The following is a 22,405-nucleotide window of genomic DNA, read 5'->3' as shown; positions in this document are numbered from 1 at the left end:
GTTTGCATAATTTGATTGTCATTTTAGTTGGATATGTTGTCTATGGGTGTGGGTTAAAGAGTTTTACCATTTATTTTGTAGATAGTTAACATAACTTAGTTAATTTATCAATATTGTGAATTATAGAACTTTGTTTTGTTAGTGTTAATTTTTTGAGTATTTATTTGTGTAGTTTTTGTTATCAAAATTTTATTCATCATTTCTAGGTTTTTATTTTTATCATGATCTTACAAATTTCTTTGACTTTATTTATCATTGGTTTGGGTATGAAATGGGTAGTGAATGAATGTAATGAATGGGAATGGGTATGTAATTATCAAAATTTTATTCATCATTTCTAGGTTTTTATTTTTATCATGATCTTACAAATTTCTTTGACTTTATTTATCATTGGTTTGGGTATGAAATGGGTAGTGAATGAATGTAATGAATGGGAATGGGTATGTAATTATCAAAATTTTATTCATCATTTCTAGGCTTTTATTTTTATCATGATCTTTCAAGTTTTTTTGACTTTATTTATCATTGGTTTGGGTATGAAATGGGTAGTGAATGAATGTAGTGAATGGGTATGTAATCATGCTCCTCTACCCACCTAGTTCTTTCAAAATCCTTTTAGGCATTATAGGTCACCACACAATGGAGTAATAGATAATTCCGTCTCTCCATCCACTAGGATTAGAAGGTTTACGTCTTGGCCTTTAGATATTAATGGGCACTCTATAACCTGGCTTGAATATGTTCATTGGTAAGATTGCATTACTTTTTTCCCTCACTTTACGACTATGTGATTTAACTAACATAGGACTTGACTTGAACAGGTTCACAATGCCTGATATTGTTATAATCATATACCACGGTGGTCCGCTTATCAATCCCAATGCGAACAAGGGATTGCCATTTGAGGGGCCGGGTATGAAGACCTATTATGCCCAAGTTGATCGTAGGTTGAAAACCCTTGATGAATTGAAGATGTTTGTCATGGAAGAGTTGTGTAAGAATCCTGATGTGCACAACATACAAATTACTTATCGTATGCCAAATGAAATCTTCAAGCACCGTATTAATTACAAGTATATGGTGATAGAAACAGACAAACATGTAAAGATCATGTTTGACAAGTTGGAGAGTATAGCTGAAGTAAGTAACATTGAGTTGAACATACAGTTGGAGCCGCGTGCAGGATGGCAAGAGGATATCCAACAAACAACCACAAGCTTACAAGTTACGATTCCGGATGCTCAATATGAGTATTCTACACATGTAGAGGATAATAATGTTCATGCCGATGGTGATGATGATGATGATGATGATGATGATGATGACGACGACGACGACTACGTTGATGAGACTACTGCCGTTAACAATGATGATGACAATGATGATGACGATGATGATGACGACTATGTTGATGAGAATCTTGCCATTAACGGTGAAGATTTTGCCGATAAAGATGAGTATGAAGACATGATTGACAGAGGGGACTTTCGGGACTTTGAGGACTTTGAGAGGGACATTGATGACGATGAGACATTGGATGGTACTGAACCTGATGCAGACAATGTTATTAGTGTCCAAAACATTACGAACACAATCCCTGCCTACGCACCTCCTGCGTTGTCATTCTCTGCAAATACTTGGAAAAATATGGTTGATCCTTCGCATATTGAGGTGCCATTTGTGTCTACTTGGAGAGAGGGGATGAATTTGTGCAAAGGGTTGACTTTTGCCAGTAAAGTGGAGGTGAAGCGCGTATTAACAATTTGTGCCCTCAAGGAAAACAAACACTTTAAGATCACTAGGTCGACGAGGAAAAATTTTTGTGCGAAATGCGTGCATGAGTCATGCAAGTGGTATGTCTATGCAGTTATGAAGCCCGAGCTCCAAAATCTATGGATGGTCACCGTGTATGTGGGTCCTCACACGTGTATACCGACTGGGGTGCGAAATGATGGTAGAATGATGAGTTGTAATTTTATTGCAGCAAAAATCCATAACAAGTTACGTGAGGATCACACCACTCAAATTAAGCATCTCAGATCTCTGATAGAGGCGAAATATAATGGCCATAAGCCTTCTTACTACAAGGTATGGGATGCGAAACAAAAGGCGATTGCGCTTATGTTTGGAGATTGGGAAGAATCTTACTAAAGGCTGCAAAAGTTGCTAATGGCGTATATTGATCAGGACCCGACTACCCAGTTTTGCTATCGTGTCACACCCACCGATGAAGATCACACTGTATTGTTGCATTATGTGTTTTGGTCTTTCGGTCCATGCATATCAGGATTCAAATACTGCAAGCCGGTTATCAGTATTGATGGGACCCATCTGTATGGTAAATATCAGGGAAAGTTGTTGGTCGCAATGGCAACCGATGCTAACAACAAGGTATTCCCTCTCACCTTTGCTGTTGTGGATTGTGAGTCAGGGTCCAGTTGGAGGTGGTTTTTACGATGCCTCAGAGAAACGATTGGCCACCTGATACCTGACGACGGCATTTGCATAATTTCTGACCGACATCTCGGTATCAAAAACGCCATTGCAAACTGGCCTAGAAGGGATGATGGAAAAGCAGGGGTATTTCATAGATATTGTCTTCGACATGTTGCTAGCAACTTCAACACCCATTTTCAGAACTCGACTCTAAAGTCAGCGGCGTTGAAAGCGGGATATGCTAGTCAGGTAGTTAAATTTGCTACCATAATGGACTCCATTAAGCAGGTGGAAATTGAGGCCATTAGGAAGAAGAAGAAGGTGACGGGGAGGGATGGTAAGGAAAAGAATCAAGATTATCTTTCATACACATACCTAATGAGCGAGGATGTGGACATGTGGACCCAGTCATACGATGGTGGGAGACGTTTTGGAGCAATGACAACCAATATATCAGAGTATTTCAATGGTGTGCTGAAAGGTGCACGGGGCCTTCCTATTGCCGCGTTGGTTGAGTTCACTTGGAACAAACTTGTTCAATATTTCCACGACCGGCACAAAGAATACCATTATGAGTTGTCAGAGGGTAAGAAATGGAGTGAATATGCCTTATCTATGTGGGATGGAAATAAGCGTAAATCTGAGAAACACTATCTCAAGCCATTTAGCAATGAAGAGCTGATATTTCAAGTAGTTACCCAACTCAACATGTGTAGCGCAGGAGGGGGAAACCACAGTTACGAAGTTCGGTTACGGGAAAAAACATGCAGTTGTGGGAAATGGCAAAATATAGGGATCCCGTGTTCACATGCAATTAGAGTATGTGACTATTTACATATTGATTCGACCACGTATATTCACCCATGTTATGGTTTGAACCATGCCCTTAACACTTATGAGCATGCATTTGTGGTTCCTAAGTCACAGTCATTATGGAGGAATCCCATGGGGCCAAAGTGGTTGCCTAATCTGGCATTGTTGCGGGCCAAAGGTCGATCGGTGAAGTCACGAATAAGGAATGAGATGGATGGAGTGAGGAATAAGGATCAAGAACCGGGATGACAGAGGGAGGACGCAGATTTGATAAAGAGTCAACCCAAGCAGACATGTGGACTGTGTCATGCTTCCGGGCATAACCGCAGAAAATGTCCGCAGTCCCGTGGTGCTTCCACAAGTGGCCATGTTCCACACTAGGTAGGTTGGCAAAAAGTTATGCATCGGTTAAATAATTGTTGTTCATTCGATGTTTACCTAATGTTTACTATCTTGTCTCCTAACGTAAATACTCTACGTTTTTCAGGCATCCTTCCATGGACGACGTTTTTGTCATGCGGACCGCTGATCTTAGGAAACGTGACTACGTTGTATTGGCTCTATGTGAACTTTTTGATTGTTGTTGAATGTACTTGTAATTCTCTATCCAATGTACCTCTATGAAGATTGTGATTTGAGTAGTATGGTTAGAATTGCAAATTAAGCGTGGTTGGACATGTTTAGAATGGTGATATATTGAGAATGACTTTTGTTGTGATTTGAGTGCATTTACATTGTAAAACTATGCCTGAAACAGAGCATTTTCTGCTGGGAAAAAAAAAATTTGCCCAGTGAAAATCGAGTTTTAGAGACTCGAGTTCCACTGGGCTATATTCACTGAAACAGAGCATTGCTCTCTGCCTGAAACAGAGCATTGCTCTCTGCCTGAAACAGAGCATGCTTCTGCTGGGGGAAAAAAAAATTTGCCCAGTCAAAATCGAGTTTTAGAGACTCGAGTTCCACTGGGCAAATTTTTTTGAAACAGGGCATGCCTCTCTGCCTGAAACAGAGCATGCTTCTGTTGGGGAAAAAAAATTTGCCCAGTGAAAATCGAGTTTTAGAAACTCGAGTTCCTTGGCAATCTCGATTCTTTAATACTCGAGTTATAGTGGAAAATAAAATCGGTCCATTTGGTCTAATTTGGTCCATTCAGTCCACTTTGTTCCATGTTGGTCAGTTTCGATCCATCTTTGTGTACTTACATATATAATTGGAGACAACAGGTTTAGGTTGAGAGCCCTTATTCTAAATCTAAATTTATTATAACAAATTCTCGAGTTTGGGGGTCAGCTGTCCACCATTGCTACACTGATGTTCGCAGTGCTACATGTGCTGCTCAATAGCTCGACACTGTTGAACCCTATCTAGTCATATCATTCACACTCATGTCAATACACAGATCTGCATCCTTTTGCAATGCACTGTTTTCAAGGATGCAGAAGACCCCTGAAAAGTTTATGATGCATTTAACACAACTCGGTATTGTCTTGTCAAGTTCATGTCAGATGAAACACAAGCATGCTAAATACTCTTCACATGAATACTGTCCAGCTGAATAGTCATGGCAGTACACTGCAACTACTGCCCAGAATAAGAGAATCTCACTGTGACATTGGGAACATTTGAACAAAAAATTCGTATCGTGGTTTTCCAGCCTGTATTGACATGACAAGCCTGAATATGTTAAATTTTATTATTGAATACACAGTGGAATGAGGTTATAAATGTACCACAATTCTTTTCTTATTCCTACACCACTAACTTTGTAGGTTGAGTAAGCTATGAGTCGCAACGCCTCAACATCATCTCGTACACGTAGAAACAAGTTTCAATCTACTTCAACAAATGAATTATCACAAGTTTCAGCAGATCAACAACTACAAACATACACAGACCACTATGCAGGGAAATGGGTTGGAAAGAAGAGAGATTTCGTTAATATGCCAATATACACGTACGAGAGTCTTGGAAGCGTTGGCCACATCATGGTCGGCAAACCTACAAAACTAAGTACAGATACCACCGCAATGGAGTTCACCGTAGCAAAACCACCATGGTCAACCCTATACGAGAAGAGGTGTGAGTTGGAGGTGTATTGTCGATGGCACGGGTTACGAGTTCCTAAGGCACGCTCAGCCGAGTTACCTAGAGATGAGCCTGCCAACATACTTGCTCGCCTTGAAGAAGAGAACAATCAAATGCAAAGGCGGCTAGACCGTTTTCATGCAGTCCAAAAAGCTAGGAAGCATCTAAAGGGGAAGGCGCAAGAGCGAGCCATGAAGTCTATTAATGAAATTACTGCGTTAGATGATGAAAGTGACATTTCAGACTTCTCAGATTCAAGCAATGATGACTTCCAAAAATTTCTACCTACGAACATTCAACGTTGTTGTTGATGTCTACACGTTTTGTGCAATACAAAATGTTGTTGATCGTGAGGGCAAATGATCCTATTGTACGTGCACCTTTTGCAAATCTAAAGATGAATTGTTCATTACTTTTGGCTAAGTTTATAGGAAATCACTTGCTCATTTTTTCCCTGTTGTTCGTTGTTGGTATGTTATGAAAATGTGTACTTGTATTAGTGTTTGCAAGAATTATAAGTGCTTGGTGAAAATTATGGTCTAAACTCACATAATGTACATAGCATATTTCGACAAGTTAAACTCAAATCGTATGCATATCAGCATATGGATAAAGTCAATTATTTCTCTCTAACTCCTGTCAGTCTCAAACCTTGGATCACTCCCAGCAGACAAAGTCTTAATTGCTTCAATAAAAACATCACACAGTTGGTATTCCCCACCATGAATACACAGTACTTGCTAACTCCAAAGTTGCAGTAGTTTTGAATATGGCTCTGCTAAATATTGAGAGTTTGACTTAGACATTAATATGCTACATAGTTGCAAACTCATGTTCGCATGTATTGAATTGTATATCAACTGATCAACATTCAATCGAGTTTTATCTTTATCTTTTTATCATTCAAAACACCAATAAATACCAAGCATACTAAATAATTAATGCCTTCAATAACCACAAGGTCCACAACTTACTCACTGAGGATTTCATTTTCATATTTCCCCCTTTCATTTTCACAAAATTTTGAACCATCCTATTCTTAAAAAGAGATGTTGATAATAAGTATCCATATTATTACTTTTCTTCTAATGATGGTATCAATTAAAATTTACCATGAATGTTTCACTAGATTCTCTCGATGTTTTTTTTCCCCCCCTTCTTCTTCTTTGGTTTATCAAAGGGATTTAAAATAATCTTCCATTCACTAAAAAGGAATCACAAGAAAAAAGAATTTACTCGCTTATCACCTTTACTAAAATATAAGTATTAAAATCTGAAATCCGATAATTGACCAATGAGCAAGAATATATGAATCAACAACGCCACCCTCAATGAGGTGCAAATATATCAATTTGTTCGGACCTGTAATTGGTCCAGAGAAGAGACTATGATGACAACAAGCAGCTTTCAATTTACTTAAACCCATTTAGATTGAATAATAAATATATCCAGCAAGATATGGTACATGAACCATTCTCAAATATAAAATGGTCTCTAATCATCTTCACAACAAATTTTGTATTCACTGTGAATGTTTTCTATGCCAACCCAGAAAATTAAGAACCCAAAGCCGAAGGATCCTTCAATTGAAGACACCAGCCTTGTACAATCTGCAGATTCTCAGAAGAGGAAATCATTAATGCACTTCTTACTCATGCTCAGGTCAATCCGCTCATCCATCCTCAACTTCCCCGCATTAAAACCAAACAGCCTACAATCACATGGAAAGGGTGAAGTGTAATTGTCAAAACTTGATAAAGGACAAGGTACAAAGCCTACAAATTAGTACGAGGCATGCATATGTGTGATCATTTAAACTAGAAATCTAGAAGCAACCAAAAATCTCCAACTAACAGAAACATCACAAGAAGATACAAAGTAATTTCATATTCTGGGTCTAGATGCATCAACAAAACTAATCCAAATCTCAGATAAAAGTTTCATGTGGGTATCAATGGCAAACTATGAAATGCCAACAAGTGTGCCTGTGTAAAAAGCACAAAGGGAATATTCTAACCATAAGCACTAACTCTAGTCATTTAAACTTCATCACATAAACAAATAACAAGAGAAGGTCAATTCAGCAAATACCACATGAAAGGACAAGATCACAACTACGTTCAATTTCATGCATAAAAAAAAGTACTCTAAAAACAATTATAGAAATCAGAACAAAAAGCTGCTGGTTCGTAGGTTTTCGAAAGCTGAGAAGCAAACAGTAGTTCACAAGACTTTTTAGTTTCTGACGGTATCGATCATTACAAATGCAGATAATAGGAATTTTGGAAATCTTGATGCTAGCAATAAGGTCAGCAACTCCACCCCTATCTCCAGCAGACATCCCATCAACCTCGTCCATAATCAGCACAGTTTTTGGATGCTTTGATCTGCAACTTCAACAATAAACTTTAGCAGAAATTTCAAACAATCATATTCTATGCGCTTATGTGAGATATTAATAAATGCAAGACCAACCGATCCATGTTGACACTGAAGGCCTCATTGCTGACAAGTTCCTTTCAGGGCCGGCCCAACAAAATTTGGGGCCTAAGGCGGAAACTTTATATAAGGCCTTTTTATATATAAACATTAATTAAATAAATATATATAATACTAATTAAATTAAGACTAATTTGATGTAAATACAAAAATTGATGAATAATAATAATTAAACTAAGGTTAATTTCATACAGAGGATTGAATATTATAGTTGAAACATAAATTTAAACAAAAAGAACTAGAAATTTTTTTTTTTTTTTAAACTTACTTTAACTTGGATATATAACTATGCATAGTTAAGTACAGTTGTAACCTAAATTTTAATTTATATATTCTTTTTAAGAGAAAGAGATAGATAAATATTATTTGGTGTGTGGCTTTGTAGGATATTAGTTTACAAAAATTAAGATCTCAAACTATTAGAGGAGATTAGTCATCATTGATGATCTATCACATTTGCAGCATTTTTTTTGAAACATTTTAGGGTTTCAATTGGTTTTAATTTCTATTGGTCTCCTATTTTGGAAGCCTTGTTAGAAATGAAAAAGAAAAATACTAAAGATACTGCAAAATGTTCACAATATAATGTGATAATGACTGTAATTGATGAAATTCAACAACTTAATTTATTTGTGTTTGAATTTATTTTTTATGTGATTGGTGACATGTTAGTTAAATTTAAACTTAAACCTATAGTAAAATTTGTGGTATCTTTAACATCACTTAAAAAAAAGTTCTAATTATTTAAAAATGTTATATTTTTATAAAATTTTGGGCCTTTACAAATAAAAATGGGGCCTTTTTTTAGTAGGGATTTTTTTTTTGGTTGTGGGGCCTTAGGCCTAGGCCTAAGTTGCCTAGGCCTTGAGCCGGCACTGGTTCCTTTATAGAATTCGCATTGCTTCCACCAATTCCTTTCTCAATTTTGGCATCAGCCTTCCCACCATTGTCACTAGCATTTACCTAAACGAAATAAGGGAGATCAGGAGGGCAAATGAAAAATCATACCATTGATTTATATGTCTTAGGGGTGAAACTCATGATCTAGATGCTCAATAGAAATGTGTATCTTGGTAAAAAATTACCCCACCTCTATTGCCTGGAAATCGAGCATCTGACTAACCAACTTTGCAGAGGTAGTTTTTCCTATACCAGGAGTTCCACTTAATAGCACAGCTTTTTTGGCACCAGAATCATTTTGTTTTTTTTCCCTTTTTCTTATTTCCAGTATCAAGAAATTGCTTCTTCCAATTTGTCAACCAGTCATGATGTTGCTTAACCTGCACATCATTCGATAACTAAATCCTTTCAATTCTTTTTCCAGATTGAGATAAATGAAGATATAAATTTAGTTCCAAAAGCAATGGCAGAAAATGAGAACTAACACACATACCAGTAACTGATTTCCAATAATATCATTTGGAACCTTTGGCCTATATTTTTCCGTCGATGTTAAGTCACTCTTAGCAACTGTTTTAGTTTTATGCTTAGCTGGGGACACCCCTGAGGTCCAGCCTTTGCTAGATACATTTGTTGCCAACGAGTTGCCAATGCTATCTTCTACAATAATCAATTTGCCAACATAGTAAGAGAAAACAAAGGAATAACACAGTGTGTCATGTGACAATCACTGGACATCAAATTCAAATTGTGTATATGGATTCATATTTCTTAACTATGTATGCAACACTAAATTTTAGATGGCCTTATGCATTTATTTCCATAGCCCTATAGTTGGCATCTAAACAGGTCATGTATGCTTGTGACTGAAAGGGGATGTAATACCTCCAAAACTTGCAAAGGATCCAATGATTCTCCATGATTATGTAGAAGGCGAACAGCAGCCTTAAACATTGGCTCCTTACCATCCTGTGGATCCAAATACATATCAAGTAACCTGAGTCATCATAAACAAAGGAAGGAGACAAAGTGCCTTAACCAAATGCTACACAATTGTTATATGTACACATATAAAAAATTTAAGGAGAAGAGACAAAAAACGAACTGCATATAGGCATCTGATATGCCAATCTCTGCACAGGTTTGATCTACAGCTCTGACAATGCCTGTACAGATTCTACAAATATTCAACACTTGAATCATGGGGACTTTTGAAAAAATAGACACTACATGATTTCAACCTCCCATATCATATTCTAACAGCATCGTTCTCTTAAAGAGTAAGGTGGAGAATAGGGATGAGGTAGTGACTTGTGGCTTCAAGACACATTAGACGAGCAATTAGTCGGTATTCTCTCTTCCATCAGAACTATCAGTGCTGGTATTCAGAAAACCAAAAGACTTGGTTCAGTGGTTGGTTTTGAAGGTCAGGAAACCAATATGCTCCAAAACTGACAGAGATGCCCCTTAGATGGGATGGGAGATAATGGAGATGTGAGAGAGGGAATCTCAGACACACCAGCTTGCTTGGTTTTAAAGGTCAGTCTGCAAAGAGTGAAGGAGAAGGGGTTTGGAAGGCAAAGAGATTGAGTGAGGAAGATAAGGTTTTGGGCCATTTAACTTGAGACCATGTTGATGGGGCTTAATGAGATGGTTTGATTTCCCAAAATTCTAGGCTATGCAAAAAGAAGACATTAACAGGCCCATTACTTATGCAAGAAATCAAGCCCACTGTTCTACATAGAAAAGCATTTAGGTTTGTTCCCTTAGTTTATCTCCATCATCCATTTGAATTTTCGATCCACTATATCCTTCTTTAAGAACTTTGACTGGAACAATGCAACATGAAAATTAAAGAACAGAAAAATAAAAGATAAAGAACCTAGGAGGCAGCACATATGTCTTGTTAAAGTCAACACCAAGTAAAAGAGGACCTCTAGGAGTTAGCACCTAGGGGCTAGGGTTGGGTGGAATCAGTACCATACCATTGAGAAAATTTCAAGAGAAATCTGTATTCGTCATCAAAAGAATCCATTGAGCCCATTCAAGCGCCTCTTGCTGCTTATCTTAGTTTCAAAGGTACTCAATCTACCACTACCAACAAAATCGACCAATGAACTGATATTCCATCAGTTTCAGTTGATTTGATTTTTTAATCTGACAACCAGTGATCAGTTTTTAAATTTTAGAAACTGATGATGTCGGTTCAGTGGAACAAATTCCTCAACACCAACAGAATTACACTCATAATAGTGATGCTTCAATAAACAAAAGCATCATCTTCCTGCACATCAAGCAGTCTAGGGAATCAATTAATTTTTTTTACAACTGAGATTTTGGCAAGCTACTGTTTGTGGTTCTAATAAAATTTTAAAATCACCCCCCCCCCCCAAAAAAAGAAAAAAAGAAAAGAAAATAGGTGAATAATGGAAAGCTCCAATGGCACAAATTCTAATAAAGACAGATTTAATTCTATTTGAGATGGGGGGGAAAATAAATCTCTCCTTACTGTATAAAGTACAAAAGCTGACAAAAATTTTAGCAAAAGAACAAATAAAGTAAGCAAAAAGTGTTATGATGATGGACTGTGCAAGATCATGCTGAGACACTATCTATTTCAAAATTCAAACAAGAATGAGCCATTTGAAATCCAATTAAAGTAATTGTTTCCAGAAGGAAGGTAAAAGGTCTGAAATTCTCCATTTCAAATGTCATTGAATAAACCTCTCTAACAAATTATTCATAACTATAGATAATGTCAATCTTAGTAGAAGGAAGTGCCATTTGAGTTGGAGCTTGTTGGCATGAGAGCCTATGTTAAATGATTTCAAATATGAGAGCCTAGGTTCAGTTAAGTAATGAAATTTGGGTTTTTAGTTAAAAAGGAAATAAATTAAAAGAATTGTGGAATAAGATGGGAGCTTTACAGGCACAACGTGGACCACTGTACAAGAGAAACACAGTGAAAACCTTAAAGAGAACCGTAAATAAAAAATGCAAGTCACACTAGGCATACAAACCTTCCTAATAAACGTATGTCATTTGAAATCTTCATCAGAGAAGCAACAATTGTGTTAAGGGCTCCACTGGTTTCAACAAAAGCATCATGTGCAGCCTGCCAAAAATGAAACATATGAGCATACAGCCCCACTCGGTCTCAAGTAGGACAAGATGAAAAGTAATGAATTGCTCATACAGTAAAACATCCCCACAACAGAAAAGGGATAGAAAATGAACAGACAAAAGGTTTAGAGGAAAGAATATAGAATTCATGTTCATTATTGCCAAATCCATGACATGATTTACAGTTTTATCAGAATAATTTTCTGAAACAATAAGGAAAAAGGTGTTACAATGGCAGATAGGGAGGAGGGGAAATCATCTACAGAAAGGGCAGAGAAAATTGATAAAACAAAGAAAATCAAGCCAGGGGAATGAGAACAAGTAAAGATACTTGTATTTAGAGCAATACACGTCACAAAATACCAAAATAAGTAAATTGCTTCAACCTCAAAGCAATAACATACCCTTTCTTTGTGTTCAATCCAGTGCCTACAGCAGTACCACCCTGTGCAAGCTGCTCAAATAAAGTCTCCAATCAGTCAGAACTAAAAGGAGAGAACAAAAGAAAAAATATTAAAGATTTAACACTTTAAGAGTTTATAACCTGATAGATCCGAGGTAGCGTGCAGAAGACACGGTCAATTCCATATTTTACCTGCAACAAAAGCACAAAGCAATCAGAAGTCCATCCCAGCAAAAGCAACAATAGAATGAATCTAATACAAAGTCAAACCACGTGACTCAAAGGGCTGAATCCAAGTGTACAACTCAAAGTTAAAAAGGTTATCCAAAGATGAAACATCCAACACAGTCTATAAGACATGGAGCAGCAACAACAGTCTAATTTAGCCATCATGTTTCAATCTGGTGTTGAAAAAGGATGAAATAATCATCAAACCTTTGAATTTAGTGAGGTATGCAAATGTTTCAAATTTGGTATCAATCTGGAATTTATTTCCATTGCAGCTGCAATATGCATTACCTGGATACAAGAAAACCGCATTACTTAACAAAAGACAGCAAGAAACCAGTTGATTGGACAAGGAAAACAAATAAAAACAGAAGGGAGGAGTGATTCCCTCCAAGTGGTGGAAATGAACAAGTTAAAAATAAAAGAAAAAAAAAGACTTACAGTGGGGAAGGTGTCATTAGAAGATTGTGATCTGTTCACATGGTCATTAGGGTGCACAACCTTTTCACCACGCTTATGGCCAAGGATCTCTGCTGCTCTATTTGCGATGACCTGGAATATTACATGATTAAAACACAATTTAGAGGCAAAAAATCATGTTGAAGACAAAACACTAGAAGTCAGAAATTCTAGACCACCCAAACACTGGTAAATCCACACCGTGCATAATTTGCAAAAGGTATATGCTTAATAGAAGAAGAACTATATGCTTCAAGGATAAACCACACCACATTTTGTCACAAACAATTGCTTCAAGGAAAAATCATGTAGAAGCACTATCACAAACAATTCAACAAGTAAAGAAATCAAAAAATTCCTAAAAAGCATGTGGCAAAAATGAATTAAAAAGCAGCCAAGCTTGGAATTAATTTTACTGTAACTCATTGCCTCACATTATCTACATCCACATCCACCACATTTCAGGTATTGCTTCTTTTTCAAGATTCACCAATTTTGCGTTTTTTAACCCTTATGTAATGTTTGGGCGCGGGGGGAGGAGGCTGTGGGGCATCATCCTTAGGCTCATCATCGTGCTGCAAAGACATTAGATGCATACAATCAATATTCGGTGTAATGATAAGAATAAAGTGAACCACAATATATATCATTACATTGTTGGTAATGTTATCATACCATAGAGCTGCCTTTGTGTCCTATTTTGTGTCCACCAGTCCCACAAGTGGGTGCTCTTCTAGTACGTTGTGGTCTACCTCGTGGGGGTGAGGGCTGCTGAGGGGGATGCTGGTCCGGTACATCAGTGTCAATCCCAACTGGAGGTCCTAAAGGGTCGGATGAGGATGAGGTAGGTGGGTAATGATGCTCTGTATAGCTAGGAGTGGGGATCATTGTCATGGGCAAAGTGGGTGCATTGGAGCTAGTGGGTGGGTATGAGGGTGTCTCAGGGTGCGTAGGAGGGGTCATATGAAAATCAAAACCAAGATCAAAACTGGGCTGCGAAGGTGGGGTGGGTGAAAGGACCTTGAGCTGAGGAGATGCATCTGGGATGGGTGGAGGAACCTCAGGTGGAGGAGATGCGTGTGGGATGGGTGCAGGTACCTCGGGACTAGTTACAACCCGAGGGGTTGTTGCACGCCAACCACGGCCCCTACCTACACTTGTGCTTGGGCTTGCTATAGCAGGCCGACCACGGCCCCTAGCTGCACTTGTGCTTGGGCTTGCTGTAGTAGGCCGACCATGGCCCCTAGCTGCACTTGTGCTTAGGCTTGCAGTAGCACCTTGAACACGGGTCGATGTACTTCGGGGTGCTGCATTTGTGCTTGGGGTTGCAGTAGTTGTTGACTCAGTCTCATGCCCATTGTTTGCCTGCCCATTTGCTGCAAGACCACCACCAAGCCCAGCCACATTATTTAGGACACGTCGGACATGGTTGTGTGCTCGGCTGCCTACAGGAAGCATCTCCAACAGTGCTAAATGGCTTTCAACCTAAAACGGAGAAAGAACCAGTACAATCAGATTTGATCTACTCAAATACTCAACTAAGAACAAAAAGTGTTATTAGAATACTATATGTAATAGAAAGTCTTTTTAATTGGAGGTCAGTCAGATCAAACTAGATTTGCTGAAAAAAGAAATCAATTGATTCTACGTTCCTACATGTACTGAAGAAAAAACAAAGTAGGCAATAAAATCTAATTTAACACATTACCATTATATCTAATTTAGCGCTGTTGCGGTCGACATACTTTCGAGTGACTAGACGGTACCAGCGGTAATAATCATGATTGCGAGGCATCTCACCAGTCTGAGGAGGTGCATGGCAAAGTCGTTGTTGTCTCGTATCCCATGTAAGGATATACGGTCCATGTTCCTCCCTCCAATTCTTTTCCACCTTCCCACGCAAGTCTATTCTATGCAGTCTATCATCGTACACAACATGATCGGGCCGCTCTTGCGCCAACCCAAATTGTCGAAGGACACGATCTGGGTGGTGTGTCTCTACTATGCAAAAACACACAAGTGGCACCCTTGCCGTCCACGTATCCCTCCCTGCGACGCAGAAGTCAGGAAGGTGGCCGAAGTCTGCCTCATATGGCTGCCATATAATCTACAATAGAAACAAAAAACAATTATCATAATATCTTAAAATGTGAAACAAAGGAGAATACATAGATAAAGGGAAAAACAAAAATTAAAATAGAAGATATGTTAAAGCAATGATTTCAACATATTCTTAAGGAAAATTAACATAACTTCCACAGAAATTTTGTATATTATTACCTGGTCCGGCTGCATTCTAACTAATTGCTCACGATAATGGATCAACGCCGTGCCGGATGGCCTACTCTTCGGGCTTGGCACCCGCACCCACCTACAGTTACGATCGAATAACATAAGATATTACCACTTAGTTACTAAGAATAGTACATTGCATAACACACTAAGTATCAGGAAAATACTTACTTAAATGCAAGTGGAGCTTTTGGCCATGGGCCATAATCGCATCCAGGTGGTGGCTCTATCCTCGGGCACAAGAATGGCAACCTCGCCCATGCCCAATACTGGACCAATTGCAACGCCCCACCAATCTGCGATGCCTCTTTATCACTTGCCCGACACAACTCTTTATACAACCATGCCAGGCAACCACTACCCCAACTATACTTTGGCGGATCATGAAGGTTCCGCAGGAACTCCATGAACATCAGATGCACCCTATCTCCCGACTTGTCCATGAAAATCTTATCCCCTAGTAGTGCTAAAATATAGCACCGGGCATACTGATGTACTTGCTCCTCCGTTGCATCATGAGGTAGTGGCTCTGCAATGCGCTCAACAAGGCGGCTAATAAGAATTCTTTGCCCCACCAAAGTTTTGTTGTCATTCTCCGGAACGCTAAAACTAAGCAACTCCACGCATAGTTGCCTCCAATTCCCATCCACCACAGTAGTCGGCCCAACCAAGACCTCACCGTCTATAGGAAGTCCAAAAATGACCTCCACATCTTCTAGGGTGATTGACATCTCACCATGTGGAAGATGGAACGTATGAGTCTCCGGCCGCCATCGCTCAACTAGGGCCGATATTAGGCAATGATCTATCTCTCTGGAAGGGACCCTAAACAATCCTTCTAACCCCACCAACTTGATAATATCAATCACCCGATTATCTTGCATCGTTATCTTTGCCATCTCCTTAGCGCGACCACGGCATGTAAGTGAGCCCGAGTCCTGTAAAATGGATAAAAATTATAGCGGTTGTTAGAATTAGATATACAACTTTCAAAGAACTTGCTAAAAGTCAACGACAACGTAAAAATTAAAGTAGTTGTTAAAACTAGATATTTCACCTCGCCATTCCAAATGTCCTCTGATCGATGATTTCGTTGTCGCGTCAACAATGAAGGATCTTCTGGACCAGGGCGCACAATCTCTGGCTCCTCATCGATCCCAGGCTCCATACTGCAAAGAGTGCAACAATATTCCATAGAATTAGGTCTTCATAAATAACTCTAATGCCCACAAACAATTATATTAAGCCTAGTTACATAACCTCAACAAACAAGATATGAAGAACATATATCCCAAGTCAAAATTTTGGAGCAGTTGTGGAATGGATTATCTTTCATTGTTACCAAATGCTACCAAAAGAGAGACTTATTTCAAATGCTACCAAAAGGTGGAATGGATTATCTTTCATTGTTACCAAACATGATTTTACTCATTTAATAGATTTTCACCTGTTTATATCTTTATTAGAACCTTCAACGTTCCAGGTTTTATAGTCTTACAAAATTTATGATTAGTAGGTTGTCTTCTCCAAGGATGCAACAGTGAAGATATTAGTAGCCTACTGAGCACATTTTATCGACAATACTGATCAGTATCTGAAGTCTCTCCTTTACTCCAATGTTCTCTACAATTCATCAAAGTACAACAAGTGTTTTGGAAAAGTTGAGATTAAGTACTACAGGGTTCCAGGTTTCAATTTGACAGGACCTGCTACTCAAAAGGGAACTAGTACAGGAAATGTTTACCTTGGGTATACCAGGGTAAACCATGGAAAGTATGCAGTTAGTGATGTGCGAGCCCACATTGGCACAAGCAATCTTATTTGGGATTACTTCTATACAACAGTTGGTGTCAGCTTTGGAACATACAACCCTGCCATTGTTTCACAACTTCAACAAATCTTTGATGCTGACTGGAGTTCGCCATATGCTATTCCGGTTGAAGAGTTGGATGTTGGTCATGCTTGTCCAAGATGAGGAGTAATTGAACTTGATGATTTGGGTTAGTTCCAAATCAGTATAATGGTCTGAAAGTAATTAAAGTCGAGGAGTAGCTGAACTTGTTGCTTTAGGCAAGTTCCAAACCAGAAAATGATAGGCTTGAAACAAAGGGTTTAGTACATTTGATGTAAATTAGTTAAGGAATTGGATTTGGTATTACGAGGAATAAAAGTTTGTAATTGAATAATTATTCTTATTCATGTTTTTGGTTTTAACACTAGAACAAAATTACATTTTCTCCAATTTTTATAGATATCCTTATAAAATTATATTTAAATTTTTTGTGGGTCTCAATTAGCATCATGTTGTATGAAAATTAAGCAATTGTATAGTTAATGTCTCCATGAACATTAAAAAAATTTGGTAGCATCTCTCCCCCAAAAAAATTATCGTGGCATTTAAACAAGATACTGTCAGTAAACATCCCTGGATTTTATATTAGAACCCCAATCAATGCCAAAACCAAGCTTAAGCCTTTGAAATATCTCTCACCTTCACTTTTATTTTATCCAACACAAACAAAATAAATAAATCCAAATGTGTGAAAAATAAATAAATCCCATAGAGGGAGAACCCAAATTCAATTTATGTAAGAATTCAGGACAAAAAATTGTAATCATTCATGAAAATTGGTTGTTCATCTGATTAATTTATTGAAAATTATAATTTCCATGAATTGTGGGAATTCTACATCTCTCCTTTTAGTTAAGGAGATACCAATTCTCACATATCTTGCTTTTGTGAGAATTACTAGTGTGACATTTTAATTTTTCACATATTTCCCTTAAAAAATATAGTGTAGTGCTAAGTGATATTGAGCTCTCCTAGCTGCCAATATTATACGCATATTGGAATGTCAAAAGAATTTTGAGTGTAGTTCAAAGGTTCATTCTCATATGGTTGTGTAAGCTGTGTTTTCCTTTAAAGAAAGGAGAAGGCCAATTTTTGATGTCTAAATGTTGCTATATCAGTAAAAACAAAATTAAATTCCTAAATTCATGCCTCTGTGAATTAATCTAGAAGAACCCATTTCAGAAAAAGCCATGTTCAAACAAATTACACCAAAACAGAGTAACAGGACCAAAAGGTGTAAGCACCCATGGAATTAGGGAAGAGAGAGAGGCTTACCGGCGGTGTTATGGCGGACCGGCAGTCGGTGTAGCAGCAGCTGAGAAGCGAGAGAGAGAGGGTTCTGAAAGAGGAGAGCGTTAGAGGGTTCTGAGCCGAGAAGCGTTAGAGCGTTAAAGGGTGACTGGTTTCGGTGTTTGAGAGATTGAGAGAGAGCGTTTGAGACACTGAGAGTTGAGAGATTGAGAAAGTGTTTCAGGATTTTTGAGAGAGTGAGAGTGTTTGAGTTAGGCGTTTGAAAGGGGGAATATTGTGAAGATTTCGAGTCTTATAAACTCGATTTCTACGTGGCTAAGTTCCTCCAGGTGGAAAATTTGTCCACGTAATGGGAGTAACGAAGACCATAACAAACCCCATAACTCGAGTTTTAAAAGCTCGATTTTTAATTAAATCTCGAGTTTCTAAAACTCGAGATGTTAGTTTCCCAAATTCTCTCAAAACCAGCCAACTAACGAAATCATTAGCACAGTAACGTTATTTGGAAAGGGTGTTCCGAGCTGTGATAGAGAAGGGGAAGCTAATGAGGACCAACCAGGTTGATGCCTCTAGTTTGGTTAGGCCAACTAAGTATGCGAAGGAAGATCAAGTGAGGTAGAACCAAGTAAGCAGCCCGAAATATGATTCAAACGGGCAACTTGACTCAAACGGCCATATTGTGGGGCCCAAGGAGACTGTAGACGAGACTGTGGAAGTGCAAATAGCTAGTCAACGGATAAAGGCGGTAGGTGTTAGTCCCAATAGCAACACGTGTCTGATAAATAAGGCACTTGAGTGTGTTAGAAGTTACGAGCCCATTCTTTTATCTGATGGGCAAGGGGGTGGCAGAGATGTTGGGCTAGTGTTTTATCTGATGGGCAAGGGAAAGGCTTAACTAAGCATGGAAGGGGAAAGAATTCCCGGACCCATAAACAAAAGAAATTAAAAGTCTTGTCCACTGGTGTTGGAAGAACACAACCAACTTGCAATTTTGTGAAACTCAGTAGTTTGGGGCTGGTCCGATGTGAATCAAAGGGAAGCATGGAAGAGCATCCTTCCTCTTACTCCGGTGAGCCAGAAATTGGGGTCGATACCCACTACGGATCCAGCATGGCAACTATGGCCAAACCCTTGGTGGAGGGTCATGATGGACGAACCAACTCCACCAGAGGAAAGGAAAGTTATGTGGAAAAGTTACCAGAATGTTTTGCCAAGGCCGGCCTTATTCGAATCAGACAATCCAGTGGTGATGATAGAGAGAAGGGTTATGAAGCTAATACAGGTGTGTCTATCAATCAGGAAGTTCCAATTACTAGTGAGCTTGAACGAGAGAGAGATGGGAGTCCTAGAACACATGGTGATGCTCTCTGCAAAGGAAGAACAATCGAAGGCCCAAATAGAGGGGATGGGATGGAACTTGATTTCTCAGGGGAATACAAAGCCTCACTTTGATAGGGGCCCTGCTCTTGGAAATTTAGTATCAATGAAGATCATTGTGTGGAATTGCCGCGGGGCACTCAGCCCGAATTTTGGGAGTAATGTGGAGGATTTGGTCAGAGATTATTCGCCTTCAATGATGATTATTACTGAAACCAGATTGGGAGGTGACAGAGCTAAAGCAATTACGGATCGGTTGTCTTTTGATGGTGCGATTCATGCGGATACGGTGGGATATGCGGGAGGGATTTGACTGCTTTGGAATTCTGAGGCAGTGGAAGTCACTCACCTTTCATCAACAGAGCAAGAAATTCATGCCCTTGTCAAGGTGATTTGCTCAAACCTTTCCTGGATTATTTTTGCTATTTATGCAAGTCCTAGGTTAGCTGAAAGACATATTTTATGGCATAATCTTTCTTTGGTTAATGCTACTCATAATCTGCCTTGGATCATGCTTGGTGACTTTAATGAGGTGTTGAGTGGTGAAGAGAAGTTGGGAGGAAGACCGGTTAATGCCTACAGAGCTAGACCCTTTCAGGATTATATTAATGAGTGTGGTTTTATGGACATGGGGTTTTCTGGACCTAAGTTTACGTGGTCAAATTTGCGAAATCTCTCGGACCTCATTCAAGAGAGGCTGGATAGGGGGTTCTGCAATGTGGGTTGGAGTTTACACTACCCGGAGGCAACTATTGATCACCTTACGAGAGTTAATTCTGACCATTGTCTGATTATGGTCAAGTTGGAGAAGCCGCTGGGTATGGAGTTAATAAGGCCATTCCGTTTCCAACCCGGGTGGCTCTCTCATCCAGATTTCCCAGGGGTTGTGCGTGATGCTTGGAATGGGGGTTAAAGCCTTGAGAATTCCATTCAAACTTTCATTGAGTCTGCGAAAAAGTGGAATAAAGAGGTGTTTGAAAATTTATTTTCTCGAAGGAAGAAGATTGAAGCTAGGCTGAATGGTGTTCATAAAGCATTGGCCAATAAACCTAGTGACTTTCTTGTGGAGCTTGAAAGAACTTTGAGACAGGAATATGTTGAAGTCAAAGAACTTATTGATGAATATTGGGCGATGAAGGCTAGAATCAATTGGCTGGTTTTGGGAGAGTGTAATACCTCCTACTACCATGCGTCGGTTGTTAATAGGAGGAGAAGGAATAGAATAACCAACCTCAAAGATAGTGTGGGTAATTGTATTACTGATGAGATTGAGGTGGCTGCCTATATTAGGAGGTGGTACATGAACCTCTATACCACAGACATGGAGGAATCGCCAAGGTAAACATGGGACATTCCTAACTGGCTTGTCAATTTGTTCGAGGGGGAAGCCCAAGCCTTAGCAAGCCCGATTGAAGATAGAGAGATCAAGGATGGCTTGTGGGCTTTGAAAGCTTTCAAGGCTCCTGGACCGGACGGTCTCCATGCAAGCTTCTCAAAGATTTTGGATGATCACGGGGAAATCAATTGTGGAGATAGTTAAAAAGGTGTTTGAGAGGGGATGTGTGCTGGCTTACTTAAACAAGACTCTCATTACTTTAATTCCCAAGCATGCATGAGCTGATTCTTTGGGGAGCTTCAGACCCATCAGTCTTTGTAACATTGTTTACAAAATTATCTCGAAGGTCATAGTAGCGAGGCTTAGGCCTTATTTAGATAGTTTGATTTCTCTCTTGCAAGCGGCTTTTGTCCCGGGCCGAAAGGGGATGGATAATGCCATCATTGTTCAAGAGCTTCTTCATACGTTGAGCTTAAAGAAGGGTAAAATGGGCTACATGGCAGTAAAAATTGATCTTGAGAAAGCCTATGATAGGCTTGAGTGGAGTTTTGTTAGAGATGCCCTTGCCTTGTTTAACATTCCTCATTTTTTGAGTAAAGTGATTTTGAGTTGCATCTCGACGGCTACTTGTGAGGTTCTATTTAATGGAGGTGCCCTTGAATCCTTTAATCCATCTAAAGGAATTAGACAAGGTGACCCTTTGTCTCCATACATATTCATCATGTGTATGGAGGTTTTGGGTTTCTTCATTAAAGACAAGTGTGATGCTAATCTTTGGGATCTTGTCAAAACGTAGAGGGGAGGTTTGGTAGTATCTCACATTTTCTTTGCGGATGACTTTGTGCTTTTTGTAAAAGCTGACATGAAGAATTGTATTAGTGTTTTGGATGCACTTGAGGATTTTTGTGGTATCTCGGGACAAAAAATAAACAAGGACAAATCTAGAGTTTATTTCTCCGCCAATGTGGATGGCAACAAGAGGGAGGAGCTTTGCGAAGTGTTGGGTATTCGGTCAACGCCCAAGTTGGGTAAATACCTTGGTTTCCCCCTTAAGCAACCGGGATCAAGCAGTAGGGACTTTGATTTCATTGTGGAGAGAGTGCAAGCTAAGCTTGCGGGTTGGAAGGGGCATCTTATATCTTTTGTTGGGAAGGTAGTTTTAGCTCAATCAGTGCTTACCACAATCCCGACTTATGTAATGCAAAATATCATGCTGCCTAGCCGTACCTTGGAAGCTCTTGATAGAGTGACAAAAAATTTCATTTGGGGTTCCACCCAAGACAAAAGGAAAGTTCACATGATTGGATGGAGTAAAGTGACCAATTCGAAGGAAGAAGGAGGACTTGGGTTG

At 39.0% G+C, this 22,405-nt stretch overlaps 3 protein-coding genes and 1 long non-coding RNA gene across 4 annotated transcripts; 1 reads left to right on the top strand and 3 right to left on the bottom strand.

Annotated features, from left to right (window-relative positions):
- Nucleotides 1–8,711: 8,711 nt before the first annotated feature.
- Nucleotides 8,712–9,789, bottom strand: LOC142614780 (uncharacterized). The gene is made up of 4 exons (XR_012840574.1): nucleotides 9,619–9,789; nucleotides 9,227–9,393; nucleotides 8,924–9,113; nucleotides 8,712–8,796 (listed from the first exon to the last, which is right to left on the bottom strand). It is a non-coding gene; the product is annotated as an uncharacterized LOC142614780 (long non-coding RNA).
- A 1,954-nt stretch (nucleotides 9,790–11,743) lies between these two features.
- LOC142618082 (fumarate hydratase 1, mitochondrial-like) lies at nucleotides 11,744–13,526 on the bottom strand. The gene is made up of 6 exons (XM_075791049.1): nucleotides 13,381–13,526; nucleotides 12,929–13,039; nucleotides 12,695–12,778; nucleotides 12,401–12,451; nucleotides 12,261–12,310; nucleotides 11,744–11,848 (listed from the first exon to the last, which is right to left on the bottom strand). Exons 3-6 carry the CDS (start codon nucleotides 12,773–12,775, stop codon nucleotides 11,788–11,790), a joined length of 243 nt encoding a protein of 80 aa, XP_075647164.1. The 5' UTR covers nucleotides 12,776–12,778; nucleotides 12,929–13,039; nucleotides 13,381–13,526; the 3' UTR covers nucleotides 11,744–11,787.
- Nucleotides 13,527–14,627: 1,101 nt separating this feature from the next.
- On the bottom strand, nucleotides 14,628–15,681 carry LOC142616865 (serine/threonine-protein phosphatase 7 long form homolog). Its single transcript, XM_075789624.1, has 3 exons — nucleotides 15,410–15,681; nucleotides 15,227–15,317; nucleotides 14,628–15,053 (listed from the first exon to the last, which is right to left on the bottom strand). Exons 1-3 carry the CDS (start codon nucleotides 15,679–15,681, stop codon nucleotides 14,643–14,645), a joined length of 774 nt encoding a protein of 257 aa, XP_075645739.1. The 3' UTR covers nucleotides 14,628–14,642.
- A 4,143-nt stretch (nucleotides 15,682–19,824) lies between these two features.
- Nucleotides 19,825–21,850, top strand: LOC142616864 (uncharacterized). Its single transcript, XM_075789623.1, has 4 exons — nucleotides 19,825–19,945; nucleotides 20,054–20,573; nucleotides 20,715–21,056; nucleotides 21,358–21,850. Exons 1-4 carry the CDS (start codon nucleotides 19,825–19,827, stop codon nucleotides 21,848–21,850), a joined length of 1,476 nt encoding a protein of 491 aa, XP_075645738.1.
- The last annotated feature ends 555 nt before the right edge of the window (nucleotides 21,851–22,405 follow it).

Source organism: Castanea sativa, chromosome 11 (assembly GCF_040712315.1).
Source record: "Castanea sativa cultivar Marrone di Chiusa Pesio chromosome 11, ASM4071231v1".
Lineage (NCBI taxonomy): Eukaryota > Viridiplantae > Streptophyta > Magnoliopsida > Fagales > Fagaceae > Castanea > Castanea sativa.
Note: the sequence above shows the minus strand (reverse complement) of the source record. Positions and strands in the feature narration are given on the sequence as shown.

Bases quoted from the DNA above. Each gene is read 5' to 3' on its own strand.
- LOC142616864 (XM_075789623.1), top strand. From the start codon at position 19,825: ATGAAGATCATTGTGTGGAATTGCCGCGGGGCACTCAGCCCGAATTTT. The intron at 20,574-20,714 runs GTGGCTCTCTCA...ATTTTCTCGAAG, and splicing joins CCATTCCGTTTCCAACCCGG to GAAGAAGATTGAAGCTAGGC. The intron at 21,057-21,357 runs GTAAACATGGGA...GGGGAGCTTCAG, and splicing joins GACATGGAGGAATCGCCAAG to ACCCATCAGTCTTTGTAACA.
- LOC142618082 (XM_075791049.1), bottom strand. From the start codon at position 12,775: ATGCATATTGCAGCTGCAATGGAAATAAATTCCAGATTGATACCAAAT. The intron at 12,452-12,694 runs GTTTGATGATTA...CTTTTGTTGCAG, and splicing joins ATACCTCACTAAATTCAAAG to GTAAAATATGGAATTGACCG. The intron at 12,311-12,400 runs GTTATAAACTCT...TTATTTGAGCAG, and splicing joins CGCTACCTCGGATCTATCAG to CTTGCACAGGGTGGTACTGC.
- LOC142616865 (XM_075789624.1), bottom strand. From the start codon at position 15,681: ATGGACAAGTCGGGAGATAGGGTGCATCTGATGTTCATGGAGTTCCTG. The intron at 15,318-15,409 runs GTAAGTATTTTC...TCGTAACTGTAG, and splicing joins AAAGCTCCACTTGCATTTAA to GTGGGTGCGGGTGCCAAGCC. The intron at 15,054-15,226 runs GTAATAATATAC...TTTCTATTGTAG, and splicing joins TTAGAATGCAGCCGGACCAG to ATTATATGGCAGCCATATGA.